The sequence below is a fragment of the Musca autumnalis genome, unplaced genomic scaffold (assembly GCF_047663935.1).
Source record: "Musca autumnalis isolate F117 unplaced genomic scaffold, ASM4766393v1 scaffold_3, whole genome shotgun sequence".
In the NCBI taxonomy this organism is placed as follows: Eukaryota; Metazoa; Arthropoda; class Insecta; order Diptera; family Muscidae; genus Musca; species Musca autumnalis.
The window spans coordinates 216551325-216576577 of NW_027411866.1; the positions used below are offsets into that span (position 1 = coordinate 216551325).

A 25253-nucleotide genomic window follows, 5' to 3' on the forward strand; every position below is an offset into this window, starting at 1 on the left:
AGTTGTTTAATGATCGTGGATTTTTTTAAATATTTTTCCAATAAACGCGGATTTTTTTAATATTTTTTTTAAAAATATTTTTCAGTTATCGTGGATTTTTTAAAAATATTTTTTCAACTATCGTGAATTAAAAAAAGAAATCAATGATCATAGATTTAAAAAAAAACATTTTTAATGATCGTGTATTTTTTAAAAAATAATTTTCAAACAATAGAATTCTAAAAAATTATAGTAGATTTTCCAAAAAAAAGTCTAAAAAATCTTGGATTTTATAATTTTTTTTCTACAAAATTATCGTAGATTTTATAAACATTTTTTCTAAGCGTTATCGTGGTTTTTATAAAAAATATTAAATGATCGTGAATTTAATAAAAAATCCAAAAAAAAAATGTTCATGAATTTTATAAAAAACTTTTTTTAAAAAAATTATCATTGATTTAAAAAAAAAAAATTATGCTATTGTCATCAGCATGGGTTGCGTAAGCATCCCGGCAATAGCGATCTACGCCACCCCCACACATATTAGTCAAGAAATCAACCAGAACAAGCCCTGAAATAGGACAGTGTTGGTGGTGTTCGGGTTATCAAAGCCTTTGTACTGGCAAGCACTCCACGATTTTTGAGGACATCGAGCACACAACGCTCCGTCCAAGTTTGAAACATTGGATAATCCATTATATGTGTGGATACCAGTCGTACGTGGAATTCAGGAACAAGAAGCTGAAGCCCCGTAGTGTGAAACGGGAGTTCACTAATGGGCCGATTCCGTACAGCGAGGCGAGTCATGTCGCGTCGTCTATCGTCTCTGTGACAAAATTTAAAAAATGTACTACGTACAGCGATAGAAAATAATCGTCGATAACAAGTTATTTTTATTTTATTTTTATTCGTTAGTAAAAATGTACGGCGACAGCTAATTTGTTGTCGCCGGAAAATGAACATTTCGGCGACAAAATTTGACGACGTCAGGCGATATTGCCATACGGAATCGAAAAATTGCATTTGGCGACGCGACACGACTCGCCTCGCTGTACGGAATCGGCCCATAAACCTTTAACTTTACAGCCCAATCATGAACATCATCTCACCGTGAGTTTTCTCACTCTCGCCTCCTCCCTTATTATAAACAGCATAAGGGAGAACAAAACTCACGTTCGTGAGAAAAGTAGCTATCATAAATGTCAAAAAAGTGAGAATGTGAGGCAATTTTCTCTCACCACAGAAATCAAGGTGAGTTGAACAAAAAAATGTAACTATGGACATTTTTTATAGAAAAGATCGACAAGAAACGAATCTTTTGCAATGATTATCAATTGTATTTATTTGTGTTTTATGTTAAAGGTAACAAATAAAAAACAATTAGAAATTCTTTTGGCAACTATACATGTTTATCCGTGTATCAATGAAGCAAGGAAGACCTCAATCGAGTTTGGCGTAATTTGGAGGTGAAGTTGAAGTTGGCCAAAATTTTTCAGATATGGGAAGCGGTTCAGAATCATATGATGAAAACAGGAATGGAAGAGGATCCTATCAGGAGCAACACCTTTCTAAAAATTTTTTTGTAGGTACTTCGCTAAGGTTCCCAGCAAAATATTCGATGCCAAAGATTCTATTCAAGCATGAGTGCAAGTTATATGTCACCTTTTTACCACCTTCGCCCATTCTTTTTACAAGACTGTGACCCCTAAAAGATCCAAATCATTTTGGATGGCATCTTCAATAACCCAGTGGAATGGTATCTTAACAACCACCTTGGCATGGCATATTCCACGAACAAGCCACAATAGGAAGGATTAAATTTATAGAAAAGAGCATGTTTATATTATATAGCCTTTTGCAGGGTTAACCTTCTTGAAAATTGAGAAATTGTATTTAAAATCCATGAAATTGGTTCAAATGTTGAATAGGATCCGAATTTCACGAATTGTACTTAGCGTTCATATAATTGATCCTATTGCTGGAGAAAAGATCGGATGCTTCACGTATTGTATTTATTTACAATTCTTGAAATTCCTTCCAAATGATGAAAATGGGATCTTTCACAACTTCATTTGAACTAATACAAAAGATCCAGTGAGATATTGGCATCGCATGGAACGACTTCCACAAAATTTTGCTTGGTTTTCTTTGTGTTCCTCAGCGTTTGTCGTTTCGCACATCATTCAAAATGCAATATTAAACATTTTCATTTCTTTTTGCCATTTAATGACCTTTAAACGGTTTTTGTTCACTTTTTTGCAAATTGCGGAAATTCTTCGGGCGTAAATAAACAATTTTTACGTACATATGTATGTATCTGTCAAAACAAAACAAAAACAGCTGTTACAGATGTTGCCACATATCAAACATTTAATATTTTTATCAATTACCAAGTATTTTTAAAGTGGATTGTTGATAAAAATTATTTTTCGTTTTAGAAATATTAATTTAATTTAAAATAAATTAATGTTTTATAAAAAAATTACGAATTTAGTTATTGCAAAATTATTTGTAAATAAAATAACGATATGGCAACGCAAATTATATTTTCAAGGGTTCACAAAATGCGGCACTATTTTCAATTTTCAAACTTGTGAAACCCTCTTCACTTTTTTCGCTCCTCCCTTGTCATTTGTGATAGGTCGAGACGTGAGAAGTGAGCTGCAACTCACTCGTGAGAAGCTCCCTACGTGAGTATTCATGATCGCTATGTTACTGTATTTCATCCCCTCCACACGGCATTGAGATCGTTATGTATGCGGATTTATCGTACGATCTTGGCGTCGATGACATATGTGATAGGTTAAATGTTTACATAGCTGGCGTAGCGCTTCGTAGTGGATGAATACCCAGCAAAATGTTTGCCTCCAAAGATGCAGTTAAATTATATGTACTAGTAATCTGGAAGTGCATCCAATTATGCATTTTCACTCATGATTTTTACAATAGCGTTACTACTGAAAGATGCACCCCAAAGCACTGCATTTTAACCAACCCTTTGGCACTGCATTTTAACTGACCCTTGGTACTGCATTTTAACTGCAAATGGATGTGATTCTTTGGATTGCATCCAAAAGCGGTCAAAATGTGAGGAATGGAGTGCCCTTTTCATGACTCCGTTTGAACTGCATCAAAACATGCCGTGATAGAAGTAGTCTACATTGCACTGCTTCCAATTTATTTTGTTGGGTATTTAAACCTGCGAGAATTCTCCTCATGACACAAGTGGACCATCTTCATGAGGATACGAGGGTGGATGAACACACAGGAGGTTGTCGATGCAGTACCTGTTTGGGTGTTGTAGCTGTGAGCAACCCTGCCACGATTTAATGGACAGGTTCCCCACACCCAGGCACGTCAAGAGAGATCTTCACAATCTGGAGAGACAGGTTCAAAGGTATAAACGAGCGCCTATCAGGCAGGCTTGGATAGCATTCAGTCGCACAGGCAGTACAGAGATACAGTGTGAATGCCGTATTTGGGGACCACCCCCATCTATCGCAGTAGAAGAACGCCAGATGTCAAGGCAAACGCGAGTGGCTTTAGCCCAGTTAAGACGATGCAGCCGCATCAGTTCGTATTGGGTCCGAATTAATACCACGATACCCAACACATGATCGGCAAGTGGATTGGGACCACACGACACTCTGTATTTGTTTAGCTACCCACCTAATCCCACTCACATGTCTGCTGATTCTTTATGAACGCAACCAGTCCAAGTTGCAGAAATTTTAAATCTGGATACAAAGGAAGCAGAACCAGATAACTGAAATAATTCTCGAATGAACATATTTCCGTTGCTACAACAACAACTGATTCATTTTTTACTCGTTTAGACTTAATGCAAACAGAAAAGACTCGATGTTGCCCTGACGTCTTAATTAATGTAAAACCATTCATGTTTGTTGATAACCAACCGAATGAAAAACCCTACAAGAAGATAATTTCAATTACATTACATTCCATTCCATTGTGTTACAGTGTGTCGTTATCAGCTACATACAAACGTATTTCGAAGAAGTAGTTTGAACAGGTCTTAACCGACTATTTAATTGATATTGAATAATATCAAAAGGTATACAAATTACATTTCTAAACATTGGTTTATACAGTAAAATCAATTGTTTAAATTTATGCAATGATGTTAACTAGTAGCATTTACACGTCTGTATATGTTTCAGCTTCTTTTCACATTCGCAGATTTCGCTTGGAATTCATTAAAATAATCTTTAGCTCCAGAAAATTGTTCTCATGTCCCATTAAATTTAGATCGGAAGTGAATTTGTTTTGCAAATTCGATATGAACGTAGTAAAACTTTCGCTTTTGAATGGTTGTAAAATTGAATTGCTAAACTACAGCTACATAAAAAAGCAAACATTTTTATACTCACAGGCTTCCGAATAATTTGCATTTGAGTTTGATGTTTTGAATCTGAGTACGTAGTGTCTGTTAACCTTGTCTGGAAATTTGCATTTTAACTTTATGAGACATTTGAGATGGTTGTATTAAGTAAAATGGATATTGATTTAATAGAGTTTTAACTTGAGGTTTTTAATTTCATAAAGAGGCTTTTTATGTAACTTGCTTAGAACTACTGTTAAACACTAAACGAAAAAAGGAAAAAAAAAAAAAACAAAAAAGACACATTATTTTAATAAACATTTAAGAACTAAATATTTGTTTGTATTATTAACCATAATATGTGAAACACAACTTATTACAAATACAATTTTATTTAATTTTATATAGTATTTTTTTTTAAATTTGTTTATGTATATATTAATTGTGCCAAAGCAACAATTAACGAAAGAATAAATTAAATTTAGAATAAAAAATACCACTTCATAATTGAATGGAGATGTGGAGTAGAGTTTTATTCTACTTAATTAGAATGTAACAAACTTAATTACTAACCATGTGATTGATGATTTATTTTCTTTTAACTTCTCTCTTTCCCTCTCTTTCTCTACATATGTATCTCATATTTGGCCCTATCAACATCGGGACCATTCATTAAAAACGCATTGATATACATTTGTGTTAGCACAAAGATATCATGATTTTTGAGAAACTCATAATCATCAGCATCCAAGGGACATTTTTTGACATCAACAAAACAGTGAGTGGCCTTAGATGCTATGTTGGCGCAGGAGCTGTATGGTGTTGTGGCTTCAATTATCTCACCTTTTCCCGCCTTAATGACATTCTTTAAAGCATCAACATTACGATTACTTATACGTAATATGGCTTTAATGCCGGTAAATGCTCCCAATATTGTACCAGACAAATCTTTACGCCAACGATGTGCTGCCGTTGCAATAACTTGTTCATCCGCTGTTAATTGTGGTAAATTCAGTGCCTTACAATTACCCCACTCATATAGTTCTTCATCGATAAATACATCCTTGGCAAAACATTCTTCAATATATTTTAAACTGAGTACCCATTTTCCGGACGATATACAGCCCAGCATCTTTTCACCACGATTGGGTTTCTCACAAACAAAATGTGTACACTCGGGATCGAAATTAACCAAATTTTCACAGACCTATAAATAGAAAGAAGAGTGGGAATTAGTTTTAAACATCAAACATAATATTTTGAGCGATGATTTCAAAGAAGAGAAGGAATACAAAGGCAAAACCTAATACTCCAATGATTAAATAGAAGACGTTTTTCCTATTGCCCCAGTCTGTTCAAGTCATGAAATGTATGGCGGTAGCAGTCACGTGTGGCACTGCCTGGGTAAAGTTGCTTAACGTATACATCCCGCCGCTAAATAGCTTTACTCCAGGTTATAGACCCAGCATTAGCCCGCTTTTGGATGGTCTTATGGGACTTTAATGCTCATCATGTGTTGTGGCACTCGATCCTCGGCAATGACAATAGGGGGTTTGTACTAGCTGAGCAGATTGATATATCTACGATTTGCACGGTCCATGAGGACGCCCCACCAGAAGTAGCGGAGAGTGTCACAGTTCGCCAGACATAACCATCGTGTCACCTGGTCTGACAAATGACGTCACCTGGCAACCCATTGTTTTCTTCGGCCAGACCAACCTCATAATTGTCTCCATCAGCAGACCGTGGGAAAGCTAATTGGCCTAGAGAACTCAGTAATCACCGCTTCAGAGATCTGCCAATCCTTCTGATGTTCGAATATCCGAAAGTGAGACCAAATTTCCCAGCATAGGCGGCGAGATTAGTCAAAGAGTGTGATGAGCTTCGGTGAGCCAAGCCCAGTGACCTCAGACAGGGTGCTGACACTGAAAGTTAAAAGGTTGGTCAATGAGCATAAGTGGCTGAATCCTCTGAAAAGTTGTAACATTGGAGCCTGGAAATAATGAAGATAGGACCTCAGTCACGTTTGACGACGTAACGCAGACTGCTCCGAAGAGGTGCGCAAGTTATTTTAATCGACAGTTTGTCGAGCAGTGGAATTCTCAACCAGTCGCTAGCCACCCACATCGTGGATGAAGTCTGGGAAATGGGCAGGGTGGTCCCCCTACTGAAGTCAGGCAAGGATGCGGATTTACTCCTACCCAGCTTTAGAAATATCTATCGAGTTGTCGATCAACAGGTTGAAAACCGAAACCAGCACAGAACTGCCGCAATCTCTACACTTATCAGTCGAAGAATCAAACAGAAAAGACCGTGCGATTGCACCGTGTGTGTGGGACTCGACTTATCAAAAGCCTTTGCACTCCACGCTGTTCCAGGACATCGTGCGGACTACCCAGGTTTGAAACTTTGGATAATTAATTCTAAGTGAGGACGTCAGACGTACGTAGAATTCAGGAATCAAGAATTCCAAGCTCCATAGAGTGAAACAGTGAATTCCCCAAGGCAGGGTGATACCTAACCTCTACTTTTTTTAAATTCCACACCCTAAAGAGTGTATAGAGATCTTAATGTATGCAGGTGATTGTACGATCTTATCATCGGGTCCTATCGTCGATGAGCTTCCCACTCAGGAGACATCGTCAAGATCTGGAGAAAGGTCCAAAGGTATAAACGATAAACATACTGATGAGGTACTCGGTGTGAATGAGGTACTCGGCGACCATCCCCCATCCATCTCAGCAGAAGAACACCAGCTGCCAAGGCAAACACGAGTGGTTTTTGGTAGAGTTGGGTAATCTAGTTCCTTGTACTAGTTCCAAAACGAATAAGTATTATCATAAAATGTAACGTGTGATATTAAGTATACGCAGTTTAATCATAAAAAATGTCGACCATTGGAACTGTAAAGTGAACTAGATAGGTCCATATAGTTCCTAGTTCCAGGTAATAAGAGAAAGTTTTTCTCCTTTAAAATTTTGTCATAAACCTGAGCTTGTTTTAGATGAAGACCTCCGTCTTAGAATGACTTTTCTATATGAAATTGATTGGTATCTATCAACCCAAAATCGGAACTTTTAAAGTCGGATATTAAAGGGAAGCAACGTAAATTTTTTGGTTCTGTTCCAGAACCTGCAAGAATCTACGATGTTGCCTTTATGATATCGAAAAAAATAGTAAAAATTAGTAGATTTTTGGAGTTCGGGAACAGACCAATAATTATATCAAATCAAAATTTTCTAAAACTTACCTCACCACCCAACTGCAAGATCTTCGAAATGATATCATCTCGGGTCTCTTCTTCCGAGCAGGAAATGCTAAAACGTGGTGTACCTTGATATTGCATAGACGGGGCCACTTGTCGTGCTGCCTTACGTTGAGCATGAAATTCGGTGGGATCACGCCAACCTACCATATCTTCAGTTTGTAATTGTTCCGATTCAAATGGTTGGACATAGTGTGCCTCGGTTTCCATTGAGTGAACGGTAGATTGTTGATGATCGCTGCTAAGGCGGGTACGTTTTAAACTTTGTCGCCGTGAATCGCAGTTACGTAAAAATTCTGTGATTTGTTTAATTTCCGGAGAAGCACCCATTGGCAATGAAGGTCTGGTTGTTGCTGGACTTTTCGCGGCATTAGAGGTGGATGCAGCGGGATTTTCTTCCAAATTAGTTTCCTCGAAACTTATTTTATCAAAATTAATTGTTGACTTGCCTATACCGCCCAAGGATGCTCGCTGTCCCAATCCACTGGGCGATGCAGATTGTGTCACGCTACGTCGATTATTCGCCGATGTATTTGGGCTTTGTGTACAGGGTATAAATGTATCAGATTTTCTCGATTCATTAGCAGGTATATTGAAGCTGGTGGCAGTCTTTTGATGATCGGGTGTATTGTTTTGTGCAAATATTGAACGTGGCGCAATTGAGGAGCTGCTGCGTAAACTTTTATTATTCAATGGTGTGGTATCCAAATTGCTACTCGATTTTGATCCGAGAGATTTGCGGCTACTTGAAGCCTTTTCTTCATCTTCATCACTGTATGGTATGCCCATTGCTTTACAGGTGGCTCGCAGCACACGTTTACGTATCTCATCTATGGGTGTGTCCGGCTTCATTTTCTTTGTTGGCAAACGCCAACGTCTTTCGAATTCATCAGCCATACGTTTTTCAAACTCTGGTGTTGTACAAAAATCTGGTATACCTTTGGGTGTGGGTACTTTACGATTTATGGGTGTACAAGCTTGCCGACGTATTCTTTCCAATTCCGGAGTTTGATTGTTTTTCATTTCATTGATGACTTCACGTAGACATTCACGCTCCTCTTCGTTTTCAATTTCTGCCAAAATATTTTCCATGAAATCAAAATTATATGAAGCCTTGGCATAGTTGTTGGTGGGTGTGTGAGGTGAATCGGGTGTGCTGAGACTTGTATTGCCGCCCAATGATTGCCGAGTTACCCGACCAGCTAATTCAGAAACCCGTTTGTTACGCAATGGAGTAAATGTATCGGGAGCTGGTGGGTTATTGTCCACCTCAGTAAGAGTGGCACTGCCTTCATTATTTTCAACACCATCAACATCCATACATTGGGGTGGAGGTTGTGGTGGATTAATGGGTGTAGTAGGGGTGTTTTTCTCCACATTCTTTCTTGCCGATGAAGTCATTGTTGTGGTATTGCGTTCACGCAATGTGGGAGAGAGGGGAAAATCTTCTGGACTCTCACCAACCAGGAACGGGCCGTATGCCACTTTTTTACCCTCTTCAGCACATTTCAAAAGCCATTCTGATGTCACAACAGGATAACGCCATTTCAAAGCTCCTTCATATTTTGATCCCTCTGGAGAGGGACATATAAGCAGTGGTCTTTCCTTCTTTACAAATGTTTTATTTACATTGGCACCCAATAGCTGGGCAATGGAATCAATGAAATCTCTTTCCAAAAGGGAATAAATTGAAATGACAATTGTCATGCCCTGAAGAGGCTGGACATCAGCTGTGTGAGGGATGTGTTTGTGATAATATTCGATGGGCACCAATTTATTGACTTTCATACAACTTTCCTGGAAGAAGAGAAAGAAAATTAAAATGTTATTTTCAAGTATCTAAATTGATCCTTAATGGTATACTTACTACATATAACTCTGTTACAATATTTCTTGCCTTCACTGGCAATTTACTTGCATCTAATGTGCTTTCAAACGACACAATGGCATAATCCACCGGATCACGAAATGTGGCTGGTACAATATTGCCCTGAGCCGCCTCACATTCACTTATCATTTGTGTGTAAAATTCTTCGGGGAAATGTTGTTTATCAATGTACAGTGACATGCCTTGGAAGAAATCTAAATTTTCATAATCAATTGTAAAGCCTGAAGCATCTGTAAGATTTGAAGGTTGAGCTTGAGGAGCAGGAGCAGCCGTTGTTGTTGCTGATGCTTTTGCTGGCTGTTCATTTGGTGTACATTGTGTTGACGATGCCATGGGATGAGACATTGATTCATCTGGCAGTATGGTAGCATTTTGTTGTGGCGGTGGCAATGGTACCGGAGCTTGGGGTACATTTTCTTGTGAATATTGTGCTATAAGATCATTCTCTTCAGCCTCGGAAGGTAATTCAATGGCATTTTTCGGGGTCGATGTAGCATCGGCATCATTATTGTCCATATCCTTTTCGGCATCTTTTGAAAATAGTTTCTTTTTAATGGGTTTATCTGGTTGTTTGAAACTATGATTCATTGATCGTAAAGTTTTTTTGGATGAAGGTGAGGGAGCATCCGGTTCTCGGCTTGTTGGCAAGGATACACGATATACAGCTTCCGAGGCGGTTTGTTTTATTTTTATGCTTTCCAAAAGCCAATCGAGGCGGACAATGTGAATACCTGAAAGAATATGAAATAATGAATATTTGATACATTCTGAAATGAGTCTGTAAAGATGTTATAACCTCACTTTAACATGTTAAAAAGACATTATGGATACTTTTCTGAAAGAAAGGGTGATTCTATAGAACCTTTCTAGAACAATGGGTACTTCTATAGACCCTTTCGGAAACAAAGGGAGCTTCTATAGACCCTTTCGGAAACAAAGGTGCTTCTATAGACCCTCTCGGAAACAAAGGGTACTTCTATAGACCCTTTCGGAAACAAAGGGTGCTTCTATAGATCCTTTCGGAAACAAAGGGTGCTTATATAGACCCTTTCGGAAACAAAGGTTGCTTCTATAGACCCTTTCGGAAACAAAGGGTGCTTCTACAGACCCTTTCGGAAACAAAGGTTGCTTCTATAGAACCTTTCGGAAACAAAGGTTCCTTCTATAGACTCTTTCTGAAACAAAGGGTTCTACTTTAGACCGTTTCCTTGAGAAAGGGTGCTTCTATAGACCCTTACTATCAGAAAGGGTGCTTTTATAGACCCTTTCTGAAGGACCCGGTTATCAGATGTTTGAAGACATAGATTTCTAACCTCTTCTTCCTACCTACCACATTGCCCCAACTTCTTTCTAAAGTAATCACTTATACACAGGCATGCATGCCTTTACATACCAAAGTTTAAAAAAATACCACAAATTTTATACATATTCTCCCTTACCTGCTAATAGATTATCCTTTTTCCAAGCTTTAAATTCACTATCATCCAATTGCCCGACAATGATATGAGTTATCTTCTCATTATAGACATCATAACGTGTTGCACCGCCAGCATTTAGAATACGATTTAGTTTTTCCCTTTCTTCGGTGCGAAAACCACTCAAATAAATGCAACAACCATCTAAAAAGTTTCCAGCTTTCTTGGCTTGTTTTGGGCAAATCTCTTCGTACACCATGCGGTAGTGGGTACCGGACCCAGCTTTTTTCAGCAAATCTTTTTTAAGATCTTTCGAGACAGGATTGACAGGGGCAACAAATGTTGGTCCACTACTTTGAGTTTCATTAAGATTTGAACAAATCGTATCATTGACAGTGGTCATTTCACTACTGACACGGCCACCAGTTCCCACAGTACTAATTCGTGAGATATCTGAATTTTCTGATACCGTAAAATCGGCTAAACTTTGATCTGTCTTTGTTGGAGTTGATACCTTCAGCGATTTGACTTGATACGGTTTGGTGGGAAGGGCAAATCCCTTTTGTACACTATCAAATATCCATTCGGGTAAAAGGATGTCTTTCTTGTAGCGTACAGCTGCAGCATATTTTTCAGAATTTGTTTTGTTCTTTTCCGTGATGACAATGTCCACTAATTGGGATCTAAAGGCCCGATGATAGGTTCCACCGTTTTCATTGACCAAACGCATTACCTAAAAATATGACAGACAAATAAAACATTAAAAATAAAACAGCTGTTAGTCCCATGCAGTTACCTTACCTTATCTTTCTTCTCCGTATCCAATCCAGTACATGTTATATTTGTACCAAAAAATATGGGCAATTTATATTTATCGAATTCTTCATCGGTGGCCGAGACCTGGGCAGCACAACAGCTACGTTCCCAAACCCGCTGAACCCAATCAACATGCATCACCGGGATGCCATTTAGTGTGGCGTGTTCATATTTTGTCGACTTAATGGTATTCGATATTAAATGGGTCACAGATCTACCGAAATTTTGAAAATAATGACCACCCATCCAATGTATTAGATTCTTCAACTTATCCTTCTCCTGTGCTGTAATGCCAGTTGCTGAGATTTGCAGATCTCGCATTGCACATGTAAAAACAGGACTTGTGCCCAATGGAATTTGCTGGTCGTTTAACAAACATTGCGTTAGACAGGGTGGCCCAATTATCAGCGATTTAGTTTGTTGTAATTGTTGGAAAAAATCTCCCTCAAAACGATCAAAAATGAAGACATCTTTTTTTGTAAGCTTTCCAGAGGCTATCAAAGGAAATCCCTCACTAGCCTTGATTTGTCGAATATTCTCCTCTGGAATGTGATTTTGTAAATAAGTCAATGACTTCTTAAAGTCTTTGATGGCCTTCTCGTCGCTGTCATTGCTGGCAGCATTAATCGTTGTAACAAAATAGGCATTGATGGTATCGTCTAAACTCATTTAGGATGAACACGATTTCAATTGAAATTTGCACAAATTATATTTGGAAATTTTAACAAATTTTTGCACAATTATTTCTTTTTACTATAGCTCCGCGTTTTCTTTCAATGATGTTTGACAGGTTTTGGTAGTACATATTCGTTGCGCCAAATTAAATTCACCAACTGTCATGTTATTTATTGCAAACACAGGGTTGAGTTTTTAACGCAATGCAAATGTTGCCAGATTTGCTGTGAACATTACACAATCACCATGGGTGTGAAGAACTTTTGCATGGTATAAGTAAAGAGGTAGATTTAAATGAAAAAAATCTATAGAACCCTTGTTTTTCCTGAATTCCTAAAACTTCAAAATTAAGCAACAAGTGGGTTTGTTTACAACACCAATTTTGAGCATTTTATAAAAATCGCGAAAAATGAATGAAGGACCAATGTTTCTCCGCATAATCAAGTTGTGGATATGATAAAATGTTTGTTTCAATAATAACCTGGCGAATTATTTCCATACAAATGTTCCAAAAATAATTTTAAAAATCATTGAATTCGATTGTTTTTAAAATTGTTTGACATATTATTCAAACACCACACACACATACACAGTTTGTGTATATTGTTTTGAAGTTTTAGGAATACTCGAATGAAAAAATTTAAATTGACATAAAGCTTTGGCTAACCTTTCTTATTAAACCATGAACTTTTGTGAATGACATGGAATGAATTGAATACAATATCAAAATTTGTTAAAAAGAGTACGACCCGGTCCACACTAGAGCGATTGCAATGAAATAATTACATGAAATTAGGCCTGAATACATAAGCAGCCTTGCTGATTACGTTGCTTGCTTCTAATAAAAGAATAAAAACGATAAGGGCAACCTATGCTTAGTTTACATTTGGCGTCGTTTCGTGATTTCGAAGGCGTTTCGTGGTTTCGCGCGGAATCAAGCAAAATTTATCATGATTTCGCATACAAAAATGAAATCCTCTCATTTCGTGATTTCAGCGAAATCAACATCGAAATCACAGTACACATGATATACAACCCTGCTTTTGCCTAAAAAAGTACCAAAAGTTGCAACACTTTTCACGTATCACAATAAACAAGGTAGATGGTCAATTGCTGCAACAAAAAATTTTATTATCAAAATTTGTAAACAATGTGAAAAAATATTAAATTACTTTGTTACAATGATATTTCTTATTGTGTTCCCGTACTATTTAATGGTAATGTTAGAAAAAAGAGCGAATTGTAAAAACTTGCTTCCCCATACAAAATTCTTAAAAAATACGGAAACGGAAAAATGACGGAAATTGCAAAAACTCCAGCATAAATATCAAAATCAACGTATCGGCTATCATATTAGATGCCAATGAACATGCTTGCTGCTAGTTTCTACTAGGCCAAAATTGTATGGCAGAAAACAGGAGAAGAGGGTGTTATTCGTCGCTATTTTTGTTGAAAGAGAAGTGCAAGTCTTGCTAGATTTCGGAGTATGAGTACGCATTTTTAGCACTAAACGGGAAAACTACTGCAAGTACTAATATTGTGCAGGTTCTGAGCACAACTTTTATCTATCAAAATTTATTATAACGATGTTTCAACGATAAAATCATTTGTTTATTTTTTTCATTTGTTAGTACTATACACAATTTATACGACATATAGATATTTTTACGATAATTTTTCGAATAAAGTTGTAAAGTTCTATATTGTCGTATATTTTTGATGAATAATTCAATTTACAACAACTTGTTTTGAAAATTCATGTTCAATTAGCTGCGCATATGCATCTACCTTGATCATTGTGATATGTTTGAAATCAACAAAAAAATAAGTGTAAACACCGGGGTGTATTTCAGGATTTCGTGAAATCCAGTGGATTTTGGAACGCAAGTATAAACTTGGCACTAGTTCGAAAATTGGCTCGGCCTTCTTTATTCTTGTATCAGAAGCAAGCAAGGCAAAGGGGCGAGGCCATGGTATAAGTAAAGAGGTAGATTTAAATGAAAAAAATCTATACAACCCTTGTTTTTCTTGAATTCCTAAACCTTCAAAATAAAAGCAACAAGTGGGTTTGTTTACAATGCATTTTTTGAGCATTTTATAAAAAAACGCGAAAAATGAATGAAGCGTTAAGTTTTCTCCACATAATCGAGTTGTACGAACAAGGTGAAGTAAATACTACAACAAATACAACTCAACAACAACCACAAAGGAATTTGTTTGTAACGTTAAGTCCAATTTACATATGTATATTAAATGATTTCGTTTTACCAAATCCTGGAATCAAATAAAGTGTATTTACATCTGTATTTTTGCGTCATTTGTTTACGCACACAATCGCACATACACACTTATGTCAAGTTTACACTTGCGCTCCAAAATCCACTGGATTTCACGAAATCCTGAAATACACCCCGATGTTTACATTTATTTTTTGTTGATTTCAAACATATCGCAATGATCAAGGTAGATGCATATGCACAGCTGATCGAACACGAAATTTCAAAACAAGTTGTTGTAAATTGAATTAATCATCAAAAATATACGACAATATAGAACTTTACAACTTTATTTGGAAACTTATCGTAAAATTATCTATATATCGTATTAATTGTGTATAGTACTAACAAATGAAAAAATAAAAAAATTATTTTATTGTTGAGACATCGTTACAATAAATTTTGATAGGTAAAAGTTGTGCTCAGAACCTGCACAATATTAGTACTTGCAGTAGTTTTCCCGTTTAGTGCTAAAAATGCGTTCCCGTACTCCGAAATCTAGCAAGACTTGCACTTATCTTTAAACAAAAATAGCGCCGAATAACACCCTCTTCTCCTGTTTTCTGCCATACAATTTTGGCCTAGTAGAAACTAGCAGCAAGCATGTTCATTGGCATCTAATATGATAGCCGATACGTTGATTTTGATATTTATGCTGGAGTTTTTGCAATTTCCGTCATTTTTCCGTTTCCGTATTTTTTAAGAATTTTGTATGGGGAAGCAAGTTTTTACAATTCGCTCTTTTTCTAACATTACCATTAAAAAAGTACGGGAACACAATGAAAAATAGCATCGTAACAAAGTAATTTAATGTTTTTTTCACATTGTTTACAAATTTTGACACTAAAATTTTTTGTTGCAGCAATTGACCATCTACCTTGTTTATTGTGATACGTGAAAAGTGTTGCAACTTTTGGTACTTTTTTAGGCAAAAGCAGGGTTGTATATCATGTGTACTGTGATTTCGATGTTGATTTCGCTGAAATCACGAAATGAGATGATTTCATTTTTGTATGCGAAATCATGAAAAATTTTGCTTGATTCCGCGCGAAATCACGAAACGCCTTCGAAATCACGAAACGACGCCAAATGTAAACAAAGCATTATACAATAGCACAAACACACGCACACAATATATTTATTCAGAAAAATAGGAATTTCACAACACAAATGTATATCAAATAACTAATAATAAATAAAAACAAAAAAACATAATTTTTGCAAGTTTTTTAACCATTTATTTTCACTTTTGTCATCGTTTGAGTATTTTTGCTTTTTTACAACACACACAAACAAACAAAGACATCATAAAACAGTTGCATTTTTTGGTAGTTTATGACGAAAAAGCTTGGTTGCGTATAAAAGTATGATGTTTTCGTGAGTTGTTTAGAATAAATGACGTAGCTATCGTCATTTATTTTTGTATGGTAAATGACGCAAAATGTTGCCTGCTTTAGCAAATAAATGGCGAAACAGCTCTAAATGACGAAAAAGTTGCTAATGTAAATTGGACATTACTGTCACCGGTACATGTAAACAAAACAAGGAAATGTCTACAAATTTTTGGTATTTAAAAAACTAATATTTTTCACATTTGATTGAATATTTTGGAAAACATGAATGAAAATTCGTTACATTTTCAATTTGAATGTTTCCATATCATTCCACTAAATGCATAATTTCTCGCAGAAAGTAGAATTCTTGCAAAAATGTTTGGTGTCACTGGTAATTCATCGAAGAAGGAGAAGTTGCTTCAGTCTTTTGTTTTTGAAAACAAAAAAGCAAAAAACACACGTTTATTAGGGCTTTATTTTTTTCAAGTTAACAAAATACCACACATATTAACAAATGCTCTGTTCTTTTACGTACCTGAGGTTACCATTTCTTACCATTTTTAAACTGCAAAGCGTTCCTTTACTTTAAAAAGCACGCAATTTATATGGGAGCAGTTCACCACTTTTACCATTTTTTGCCACTGTTACCATTTTTAAAAGTAAAGGAACAGACCAAAATATTGTACCGCCTCTATAAACGGTGTTTTAGTGTGCGGCACGTCGTTCGAACTTGGAGGAGGTTACATGTCAATTATATGAAGAAGTCTTTATGGGAAATACTCTTTTTCTGATGAATAAATTTGTTCTTCAAAAAAAAAAAAAAAAAATATTCCTATTATACATTGAACATAGAAATAAATATATAAAATGTCGTATGGAATTTGACATTTTATATATTTATTTCTATGTTCAATGTTTAATAGGAAACTAGAGTGAATTTCATTAAAAAAATTCACGAAATTAGGCGTTCTTAGATCGAATTCCCTACTAAACAAATTTAATAAAATTACTTTAGTATGGAGCTCGTTCTAAGAACGTATTATTTTATGAAATTATTTCAATGAAATCACTCTAGTGTGGACCGGGACAATGGAACTCGATGGTCAGACTAGCACGATTTCAACATGGCGACGTCAAGTTTATGGGCGAGGGGTATGAAGTAGTGAAACCCATGTACATGGTTTTCTGTGTTTGTTGTGTTGCCTCTTCTTGTTCTTCGCTGCAAGATTTTTCAATTTTCTTTCATTTTTATTTTCTCAAGCAAAAGTTAACAACAAAACAAACATAAATATATTTAATAAAAACATTTAATTAATGAAATAGTGAAAATTTAACTATTAACATTAATTTAATTATTAATGTTAATTGTTTTGTGTTGTTTTTTGGTTTATTTATGTCTTCTTTTGTTTTTATTGGTATGAGAAACACAACAAACGCGAATGGTAAAATAAAGAGGACACGCAAAGATCTTAAATTTCACGTTAACGTGTGTGGACATTAACGAAATTTGAAAAGAAACTTTAAGTCCCGGTACACACTAGCGTGAATTTCATTAAAAAATTTCATGAAATTAGGTGTTCTTAAATCGAATTCCCCACTACAGCAATTTAATGGTTTTACTCTACTATGGACGTCGATCTAGAGACGCATAATTTCATATCAGAATTTCAGTGAAATTACTATAGTGTGGCCCGGGACTAACGAAATAGGTTTCATGAAACCTTGCTAGTCTGACCATCGACGAAACGCATAATTTCATGTATAAATATCATTGAAATTACTCTAGTGTGGCCCGGTACTTAAAAAGAAAATTTGGCAAAATTTTGAAGCAGGCGAATGTTTTTTCCTGGTTCTGATATTTCTTTATTCCTTATGGGTACTTTACACGATATGTTTTTACATATGAATTGCCACTTTTCATATACATTTAATACGGGAGAAGTGACAACTCATATGTAAAAAACATATCGTGTAAAGTACCCATTATATGTAAGGCAAAAGAAGTTTCAAGTTACTGAAGTACTATACGTCCCGGTCCACACTAGCGTGAATTTCATTAAAAAATTGCATGAGATAAGGTGTTCTTAAATCGAATTCCCCACTACAGCAATTTTATGATTTTACTTTACTATGGAGGTCTATCTAGAGACGCATAATTTCATGAAATTTTTTCAATAAAATCACTCTAGTGTGGACCGGGACTACAGGAGCGTCCTTTTTTTGGATAAAACAATTATTGCTCTGTTCCAGAACCTGCAAGAAGCTACTATTTTTTACTACGATAACATGTTTTCCTTTACGTTATCGGAGTAAATAGTAAAAATTAGTAGATTCTTGCAGTACTGGAACATACCAATTTTTTCCTTTATGTTATCGGAAAAAATAGAAAAATTAGTAGATTTTTGCAGTACACAATTTTCCCATTTCTAATTAGAATTATGGTAAATAAAGCAAAGAGTGGCAACACCATTATCATTTTGACAGCAATGACTTAACAGCTGTCCAGGGTTACCATTCTTACCACACATATCTGCACTCAATTTTTTGACATTTGTTTTCATTAGGAAAAATTAATCGAACACGTCAGCTAGGGCCATCAAAAAAGTTTAATTTCAACAATTTAAAGGGCAAAACTAATAAAAACTTAACAAAAATCACACTCAGTTAACGGCAACAGAATAAATAAAGAAAACACAAGATGGTAAGATAAAAATAACTTGGACATTTTAAGAAAACAACTATAACAACATCTACTCTTTCATGGGGGCTGATGATGGTGATTGATTGTGGTGCTTACAGGTTCTTATAGCGGCAGCGGTGTGTACCAAAAATGGAAAAGGTTTGTAGTGAAATATTCATAATTAATAACTTAAGAATTTGTTGTAACAAAAATTTCCACTTGCAGTGATTATCTCCCGACAATTTGTGGAGATGACAAAAGCTCGCATTGAGGGTTTATTGGCCGCCTTCCCCAAACTAATGACAGCAGGCAAACAGCATACATACGTGGAAACTGATTCTGTGCGTTATGTTTATCAGCCCATGGAGAAATTATACATGCTACTGATCACCACCAAGGCCAGTAATATTTTGGAAGATCTGGAGACATTGCGTTTATTCTCCAAGGTTATACCCGAATATTGTCACACCTTGGAGGAAAAGGAAATTTTGGAAAATGCATTCAATTTAATTTTTGCGTTTGATGAAATTGTTGCCTTGGGCTATAGAGAAAGTGTTAATTTGGGCCAAATTAAGACATATGTTGAAATGGATTCACACGAGGAGAAATTGTATCAGGCCGTGAGACAGACACAAGAACGAGAGGCTAGGCAAAAGATGCGTGAAAAGGCCAAAGAACTGCAACGGCAACGTATGGAAACGGCCAAACGTGGAGGACCCATGGGTGGTGGTATGGGTGGACGTTCCAGTGGAGGATTTAGTGCCGATGGCTTTGGGGCCAATACAACCAGTATGGGTATGGGTGGTATGGGCGGCAGTGGTGGGCCATCTATTGAAATGGATAAACCAATTGCACCAAAACCACAGTAAGTTTTTGAGACCTACCTCACGGCATATCAGATACTAACAAAGTATTATGTTGATTTGTTACAGGAAACCAGTGTCACGCAACGCCTTGAAATTGGGTGGCAAAACCAAGGACGTGGACAGTTTTGTGGAACAACTTAACAGTGAAGGCGAAAAAATTGCCAAGCTGCAACCAGCAGCCTCAGCTGCTAGTTCTGCTGTTGCCGCCGTTAAAGCTAAAATCATATCGGATGTTCATATGGAAAGTATACATTTGAAAATGGAAGATAAATTGGTCGTACGCATTGGTCGTGATGGGGGCCTTCAACAATTTGAGCTGTCCGGTTTGTTGACATTACGCATTTCCGATGAGAATATGGGTCGCATTAAAGTCGCTTTGGAAAATAACGATTCACATGGCATCCAGTTGCAAACACATCCCAACGTCGATAAGGAGCTGTTTAAGACACGTTCGATTATTGGTTTGAAGAATCCCGCCAAACCATTCCCATTGAATACAGATGTTGGTGTATTGAAATGGCGCTTTGTTACCCAAGATGATTCAGCCATACCATTGACAAGTAAGTTGAAGATGAACATTGCATTATGTAGGTTTATCATGGTTTTAGAGCAGTGATGGCCAACAACAACTTTCTTATGCCCGCGGGTATACGACACACACGTACACTGTAAACTCGTTAGGCTAACGCATTGTTTACGTTTCCACTCACACTAGCGCAAGTTAAAATCTGCAAATGTGTGTTTTTGACCATCACTGTTTTACAGTGGAAAGATGTAGTAAGATCGATAAATAGGAGGGGTGGATACAGAAAAGGTTGAGGTTAAACAGTTCCGCTGATATAACCCCTCTACGGGGCTTCGACTTCTTGTTCCAGAATTCCACGTACGACGGGCAGTAACACATGTAATTTAATTGTCAACGTTTCAAACTTGGCTGAAGTATGGTCTGCTCGACTAAAAGCCTTTGATAAGTCGAACACCACCAACCCTGTCCTGGCTTGTTCTGGTTGATGTGTGGAGCTTGCGTGGAGCTCTGTTGTAGTGCCGTGCTTCTTACGCTACCCATAATAATATTTGATTTGAAAAATATTTTTTAAAAGAAATCCACGATTATTGAAAAATATTTTTTTTAAGAAATCCACGATTATTAAAAAATATTTTTTTTAAGAAATCCACGATTATTGAAAAATATTTTTTTTAAGAAATATTTTTTTTAAGAAAAAAAAATCCACGATTATTGAAAAAATATTTTTTAAAAAATCCACGATTATTGAAAAAATATTTTTTAAAAAATCCACGATTATTGAAAAAATATTTTTTAAAAAATCCACGATTATTGAAAAAATATTTTTTAAAAAATCCACGATTATTGAAAAAATATTTTTTAAAAAATCCACGATTATTGAAAAAATATTTTTTAAAAAATCCACGATTATTGAAAAAATATTTTTTAAAAAATCCACGATTATTGAAAAAATATTTTTTAAAAAATCCACGATTATTGAAAAAATATTTTTTAAAAAATCCACGATTATTGAAAAAATATTTTTTAAAAAATCCACGATTATTGAAAAAATATTTTTTAAAAAATCCACGATTATTGAAAAAATATTTTTTAAAAAATCCACGATTATTGAAAAAGTAATTTTTAAAAAATCCACGATTATTGAAAAAATATTTTTTAAAAAATCCACGATTATTGAAAAAATATTTTTTAAAAAATCCACGATTATTGAAAAAATATTTTTTAAAAAATCCACGATTATTGAAAAAATATTTTTTAAAAAATCCACGATTATTGAAAAAATATTTTTTAAAAAATCCACGATTATTGAAAAAATATTTTTTAAAAAATCCACGATTATTGAAAAAATATTTTTTAAAAAATCCACGATTATTGAAAAAATATTTTTTAAAAAATCCACGATTATTGAAAAAATATTTTTTAAAAAATCCACGATTATTGAAAAAATATTTTTTAAAAAATCCACGATTATTGAAAAAATATTTTTTAAAAAATCCACGATTATTGAAAAAATATTTTTTAAAAAATCCACGATTATTGAAAAAATATTTTTTAAAAAATCCACGATTATTGAAAAAATATTTTTTAAAAAATCCACGATTATTGAAAAAATATTTTTTAAAAAATCCACGATTATTGAAAAAATATTTTTTAAAAAATCCACGATTATTGAAAAAATATTTTTTAAAAAATCCACGATTATTGAAAAAATATTTTTTAATAAATCCACGATTATTGAAAAAGTATTTTTTAAAAAGTATACGATTATTGAAAAAATATTTTTTGGAAATCCCTGATTATTGAAAAAAAAATTTTAAAAAAATCCACGATTATTGAAAAAGTATTTTTTGGAAATCCCTGATTATTGAAAAAAATTTTTTAAAAAAAAATCCACGATTATTGAAAAAGTATTTTTTAAATAATCCACGATTATTGAAAAAATATTTTTAAAAAATCCACGATTATTGAAAAAATATTTTTAAAAAAATCCATGATTATTGAAAAAATATTTTTTAAATAATCCACGATTATTGAAAAATATTTTTTAAAAAATCCACGATTATTGAAAAAATATTTTTAAAAAATCCACGATTATTGAAAAAATATTTTTAAATAAATCGATGATTATTGAAAAAATATTTTTTAAAAAATCCACGATTATTGAAAAAATATTTTTAAAAAAAACCACGATTATTGAAAAAATATTTTTTAAAAAAAACACGATTATTGAAAAAATATTTTTTGAAAAATCCACGATTATTGAAAAAATATTTTTTAAAAAATCCACGATTATTGAAAAAATATTTTTTAAAAAATCCACGATTATTGAAAAAATATTTTTTAAAAAATCCACGGTTATTGAATTTTTTTTTAAAAAATCCACGGTTATTGAATTTTTTTTTTCTTTACATCAACGATTATTGAAAAAATATTTTTTTAAAAAATCCACGATTATTGAAAAAATATTTTTTTAAAAAATACACGATTCTTGAAAAAATATTTTTTAAAAAATCCACGATTATTGAAAAAATATTTTTTAAAAAATCCACGATTATTGAAAAAATATTTTTTAAAAAATCCACGATTATTGAAAAAATATTTTTTAAAAAAATCCACGATTATTGAAATAAATTTTTTTAAAAAAATCCATCATTATTGAAAAAAAAAATTTTAAAAAATCCACGATTATTGAAAAAATATTTTTTAAAAATATACTATTATTGAACAAATATTTTTTGAAAATCCCCGATTATTGAGAATATATTTTTTTTAAAAAATTCCCGATTATTGAGAATATATTTTTTTTTTTAAAAATCCACGATTATTATTTTTTTTTTTTAAATCCACGATTGTTGAAAAATATTTTTTAAAAACTCCATGATTATTGAAAAAATCCACGATTATTGAAAAAATATTTAAAAAAAACAAGATTATTGAAAAAATATTTTTTTTAAAAATCCATGATTATTGAAAAAATATTTTTAAAAAATCCGCGATTATTGAAAAAATATTTTTTAAAAAGTCCATTATTATCGGAAAAATATTTTTAAAAATCCACGATTATTGAAAAATATTTTTAATAAATCCAAGGTTATTGGAAAAATATTTAAAAATTCCTCAACTATTGAAAAAATATTTTTTAAAAAAAATCCAGCGCTGTTTACGGAACCCATGCTGATGATCCACAACTAAATACCTACTTTCGGGGTGCTCGATAAATTGAAACCTTTCGGATCAGTCGGCGTTACGTAGACAAACGTGGCTGCGGTTCTATCTTCTTTGTCCTCAGGGTACGAAAGTAACTTAACCGTTGCCCAAACGTCGTGAGAGCGATCTATGGGACCCATGGTTTGGCTCAACGAAGCTCATCCCGCCCATTTACTTGTTTTCAAATTAGTTGTCTTCTTGAGAGCCCTAAAAGTCTTTACAAAAATCCACGTTTTCTTTCTCCTTTAGATCCCCTAAAAAGTCCACACTTGCATCCTCCAAGAATACTCCTTTAGTACTCTGTTGGAATCCTTCAAAAATTCATATTTGCCCTCAAACTTGAATCCTCGATTAATATCCTCTTTGAATTTTAGTAATTGCTTTTATTTTCTTATTTTATTCCCCAGTAAATTGCTGGCCATCCGAGAATGGTGAAGGTGGATGTGATGTCAACATTGAATATGAATTAGAAGCTCAACATTTGGAGTTGCAAGATGTTACAATTGTTATACCATTGCCGTAAGTAACATAATACATATCCTCGAAAGCTCCTTTCTTGAAATTAAATTTAATGTTCAACATGTTTTCCTCACAGAATGAATGTTCAACCACAAGTTGCCGAATATGATGGCACCTACAACTATGATGCACGTAAACATATTCTCCAATGGAATATTCCTGTTATTGATGCTTCCAATAAATCGGGATCCATGGAATTCAGTTGTAATTCATCCATACCTGGTGATTTCTTCCCAGTGCAGGTAAGATATAAATCTTTCTTCCTCTCCACTTTAATGACAAAACAATTAAACAAATATGTCTTCTTCCTTAGGTTTCCTTTGTTTCAAAAACGCCATATGCTGCTCTAAAAGCTAAAGATGTTGTTTTGGTCGATAATGATGAACCTGTAAAATTCTCAACAGAAAACATACTCTATGCAGATAAATATGAAGTTGTTTAAGGAGTGAAGTGATGATGAATTCCGAAATTCATATTTTTTAGGAATATCTACAATAATAATGCAGCATATTAAGGCTTGAGTCATGGTAGACGTTTCTTTTTTTTGAAAACTTGAAACGTCACCGCGGAACAAGTCTCTAATGTAGAATAATTGATTTACAACAACAAAACTTATTCCCCAATCATATGGGGGGTTATTCTGAACGAAAATTCCCTGTGAGTTTTTGTCTTTCCACCGTTTCAATATAAGGGAGAAAGTGAAAAAAACTTCCGGGGAATTTTCGTTCAAAATAATCCCAATGTTCGTTAGTTGTTCGCTCGCTCATAATTATGATTTTTGGTTTTTCTTTCGAAATGGAAATCAAATCTCTGGGGAATGTTTGTTATTAGAATTCCAACGCTTTGAGTAATCATTTACTACCACAAAAATATATGTAATTTGTCTCTTCTTCATATTTTATTAACTATTGTCTGTTTTGAGTCTTTCTTTGTATGTTAAAAACATAGAATTTTAAGTTTATTTCTCTCGTATTCCACAAACATAGGGGGATCAGAAGATCGTATTGTTCCTCTCTCTGCTATATATATAAAAAAATACATTAAATTTTTTATATATACAACACAACATACAGCGTTTATCGTTTACATGATTATTATTACTATTATACAATTATATACATACAAGAATAATAAACAAAAAGAAAATATTCCAAACAACAACAAAAAATGAAATAATTTTATAAAAATTACAAAAAAAACAGTAGTTATTAAACAAACACACACACAAGAATCATAAATAAATGATAAGAAAATGAAAAAAGCGTGTTTTTTTAGATAAAGAATTATTGTTAGCGGAAGTGCGGCATACAAGCGTGTTTATGTATCCAGTCTTGTTTGCCGTGCTATGCTGATTTTTTCAATTAAGCGTTGACTTGCCGACAAACGAAAAACCGTCTAATCTGTTGTTGTTGTAGGAACACAAATAAGTTCATTCGGTATGTCTTTTTCAGTTATCTGGTAATGG

General features: G+C 34.1%; 2 protein-coding genes across 4 annotated transcripts; one reads left to right on the top strand and one right to left on the bottom strand.

Annotated features, from left to right (window-relative positions):
- Nucleotides 1–4505: 4505 nt before the first annotated feature.
- mus101 (mutagen-sensitive 101) lies at nt 4506–12558 on the bottom strand. 3 transcript variants are annotated; one of them, XR_012411735.1, is made up of 6 exons: nt 11691–12549; nt 10914–11622; nt 9454–10205; nt 7572–9383; nt 4895–5528; nt 4506–4574 (listed from the first exon to the last, which is right to left on the bottom strand). XR_012411735.1 is itself a non-coding variant. In XM_073976762.1 (5 exons), exons 1-5 carry the CDS (start codon nt 12372–12374, stop codon nt 4947–4949), a joined length of 4539 nt encoding a protein of 1512 aa, XP_073832863.1. In that variant the 5' UTR covers nt 12375–12558; the 3' UTR covers nt 4506–4946. The 3 variants fall into 3 exon arrangements, 1 of the variants encoding a protein (XP_073832863.1); XR_012411734.1 differs by having other exon boundaries at nt 4506–4584; XM_073976762.1 differs by having other exon boundaries at nt 4506–5528; nt 11691–12558.
- Nucleotides 12559–18455: 5897 nt separating this feature from the next.
- Nucleotides 18456–25049, top strand: deltaCOP (coatomer subunit delta). Its single transcript, XM_073976765.1, has 7 exons — nt 18456–18691; nt 18790–18829; nt 18896–19535; nt 19603–20096; nt 23677–23788; nt 23865–24030; nt 24102–25049. Exons 1-7 carry the CDS (start codon nt 18689–18691, stop codon nt 24228–24230), a joined length of 1584 nt encoding a protein of 527 aa, XP_073832866.1. The 5' UTR covers nt 18456–18688; the 3' UTR covers nt 24231–25049.
- Nucleotides 25050–25253: the final 204 nt, after the last annotated feature.

Bases quoted from the DNA above. Each gene is read 5' to 3' on its own strand.
- deltaCOP (XM_073976765.1), top strand. The intron at 19,536-19,602 runs GTAAGTTTTTGA...GATTTGTTACAG, and splicing joins CCAATTGCACCAAAACCACA to GAAACCAGTGTCACGCAACG. The intron at 23,789-23,864 runs GTAAGTAACATA...TTTTCCTCACAG, and splicing joins ACAATTGTTATACCATTGCC to AATGAATGTTCAACCACAAG.
- mus101 (XM_073976762.1), bottom strand. From the start codon at position 12,374: ATGAGTTTAGACGATACCATCAATGCCTATTTTGTTACAACGATTAAT. The intron at 11,623-11,690 runs GTAAGGTAACTG...TCATATTTTTAG, and splicing joins ATACGGAGAAGAAAGATAAG to GTAATGCGTTTGGTCAATGA. The intron at 10,206-10,913 runs GTAAGGGAGAAT...ATATTCTTTCAG, and splicing joins AAAGGATAATCTATTAGCAG to GTATTCACATTGTCCGCCTC.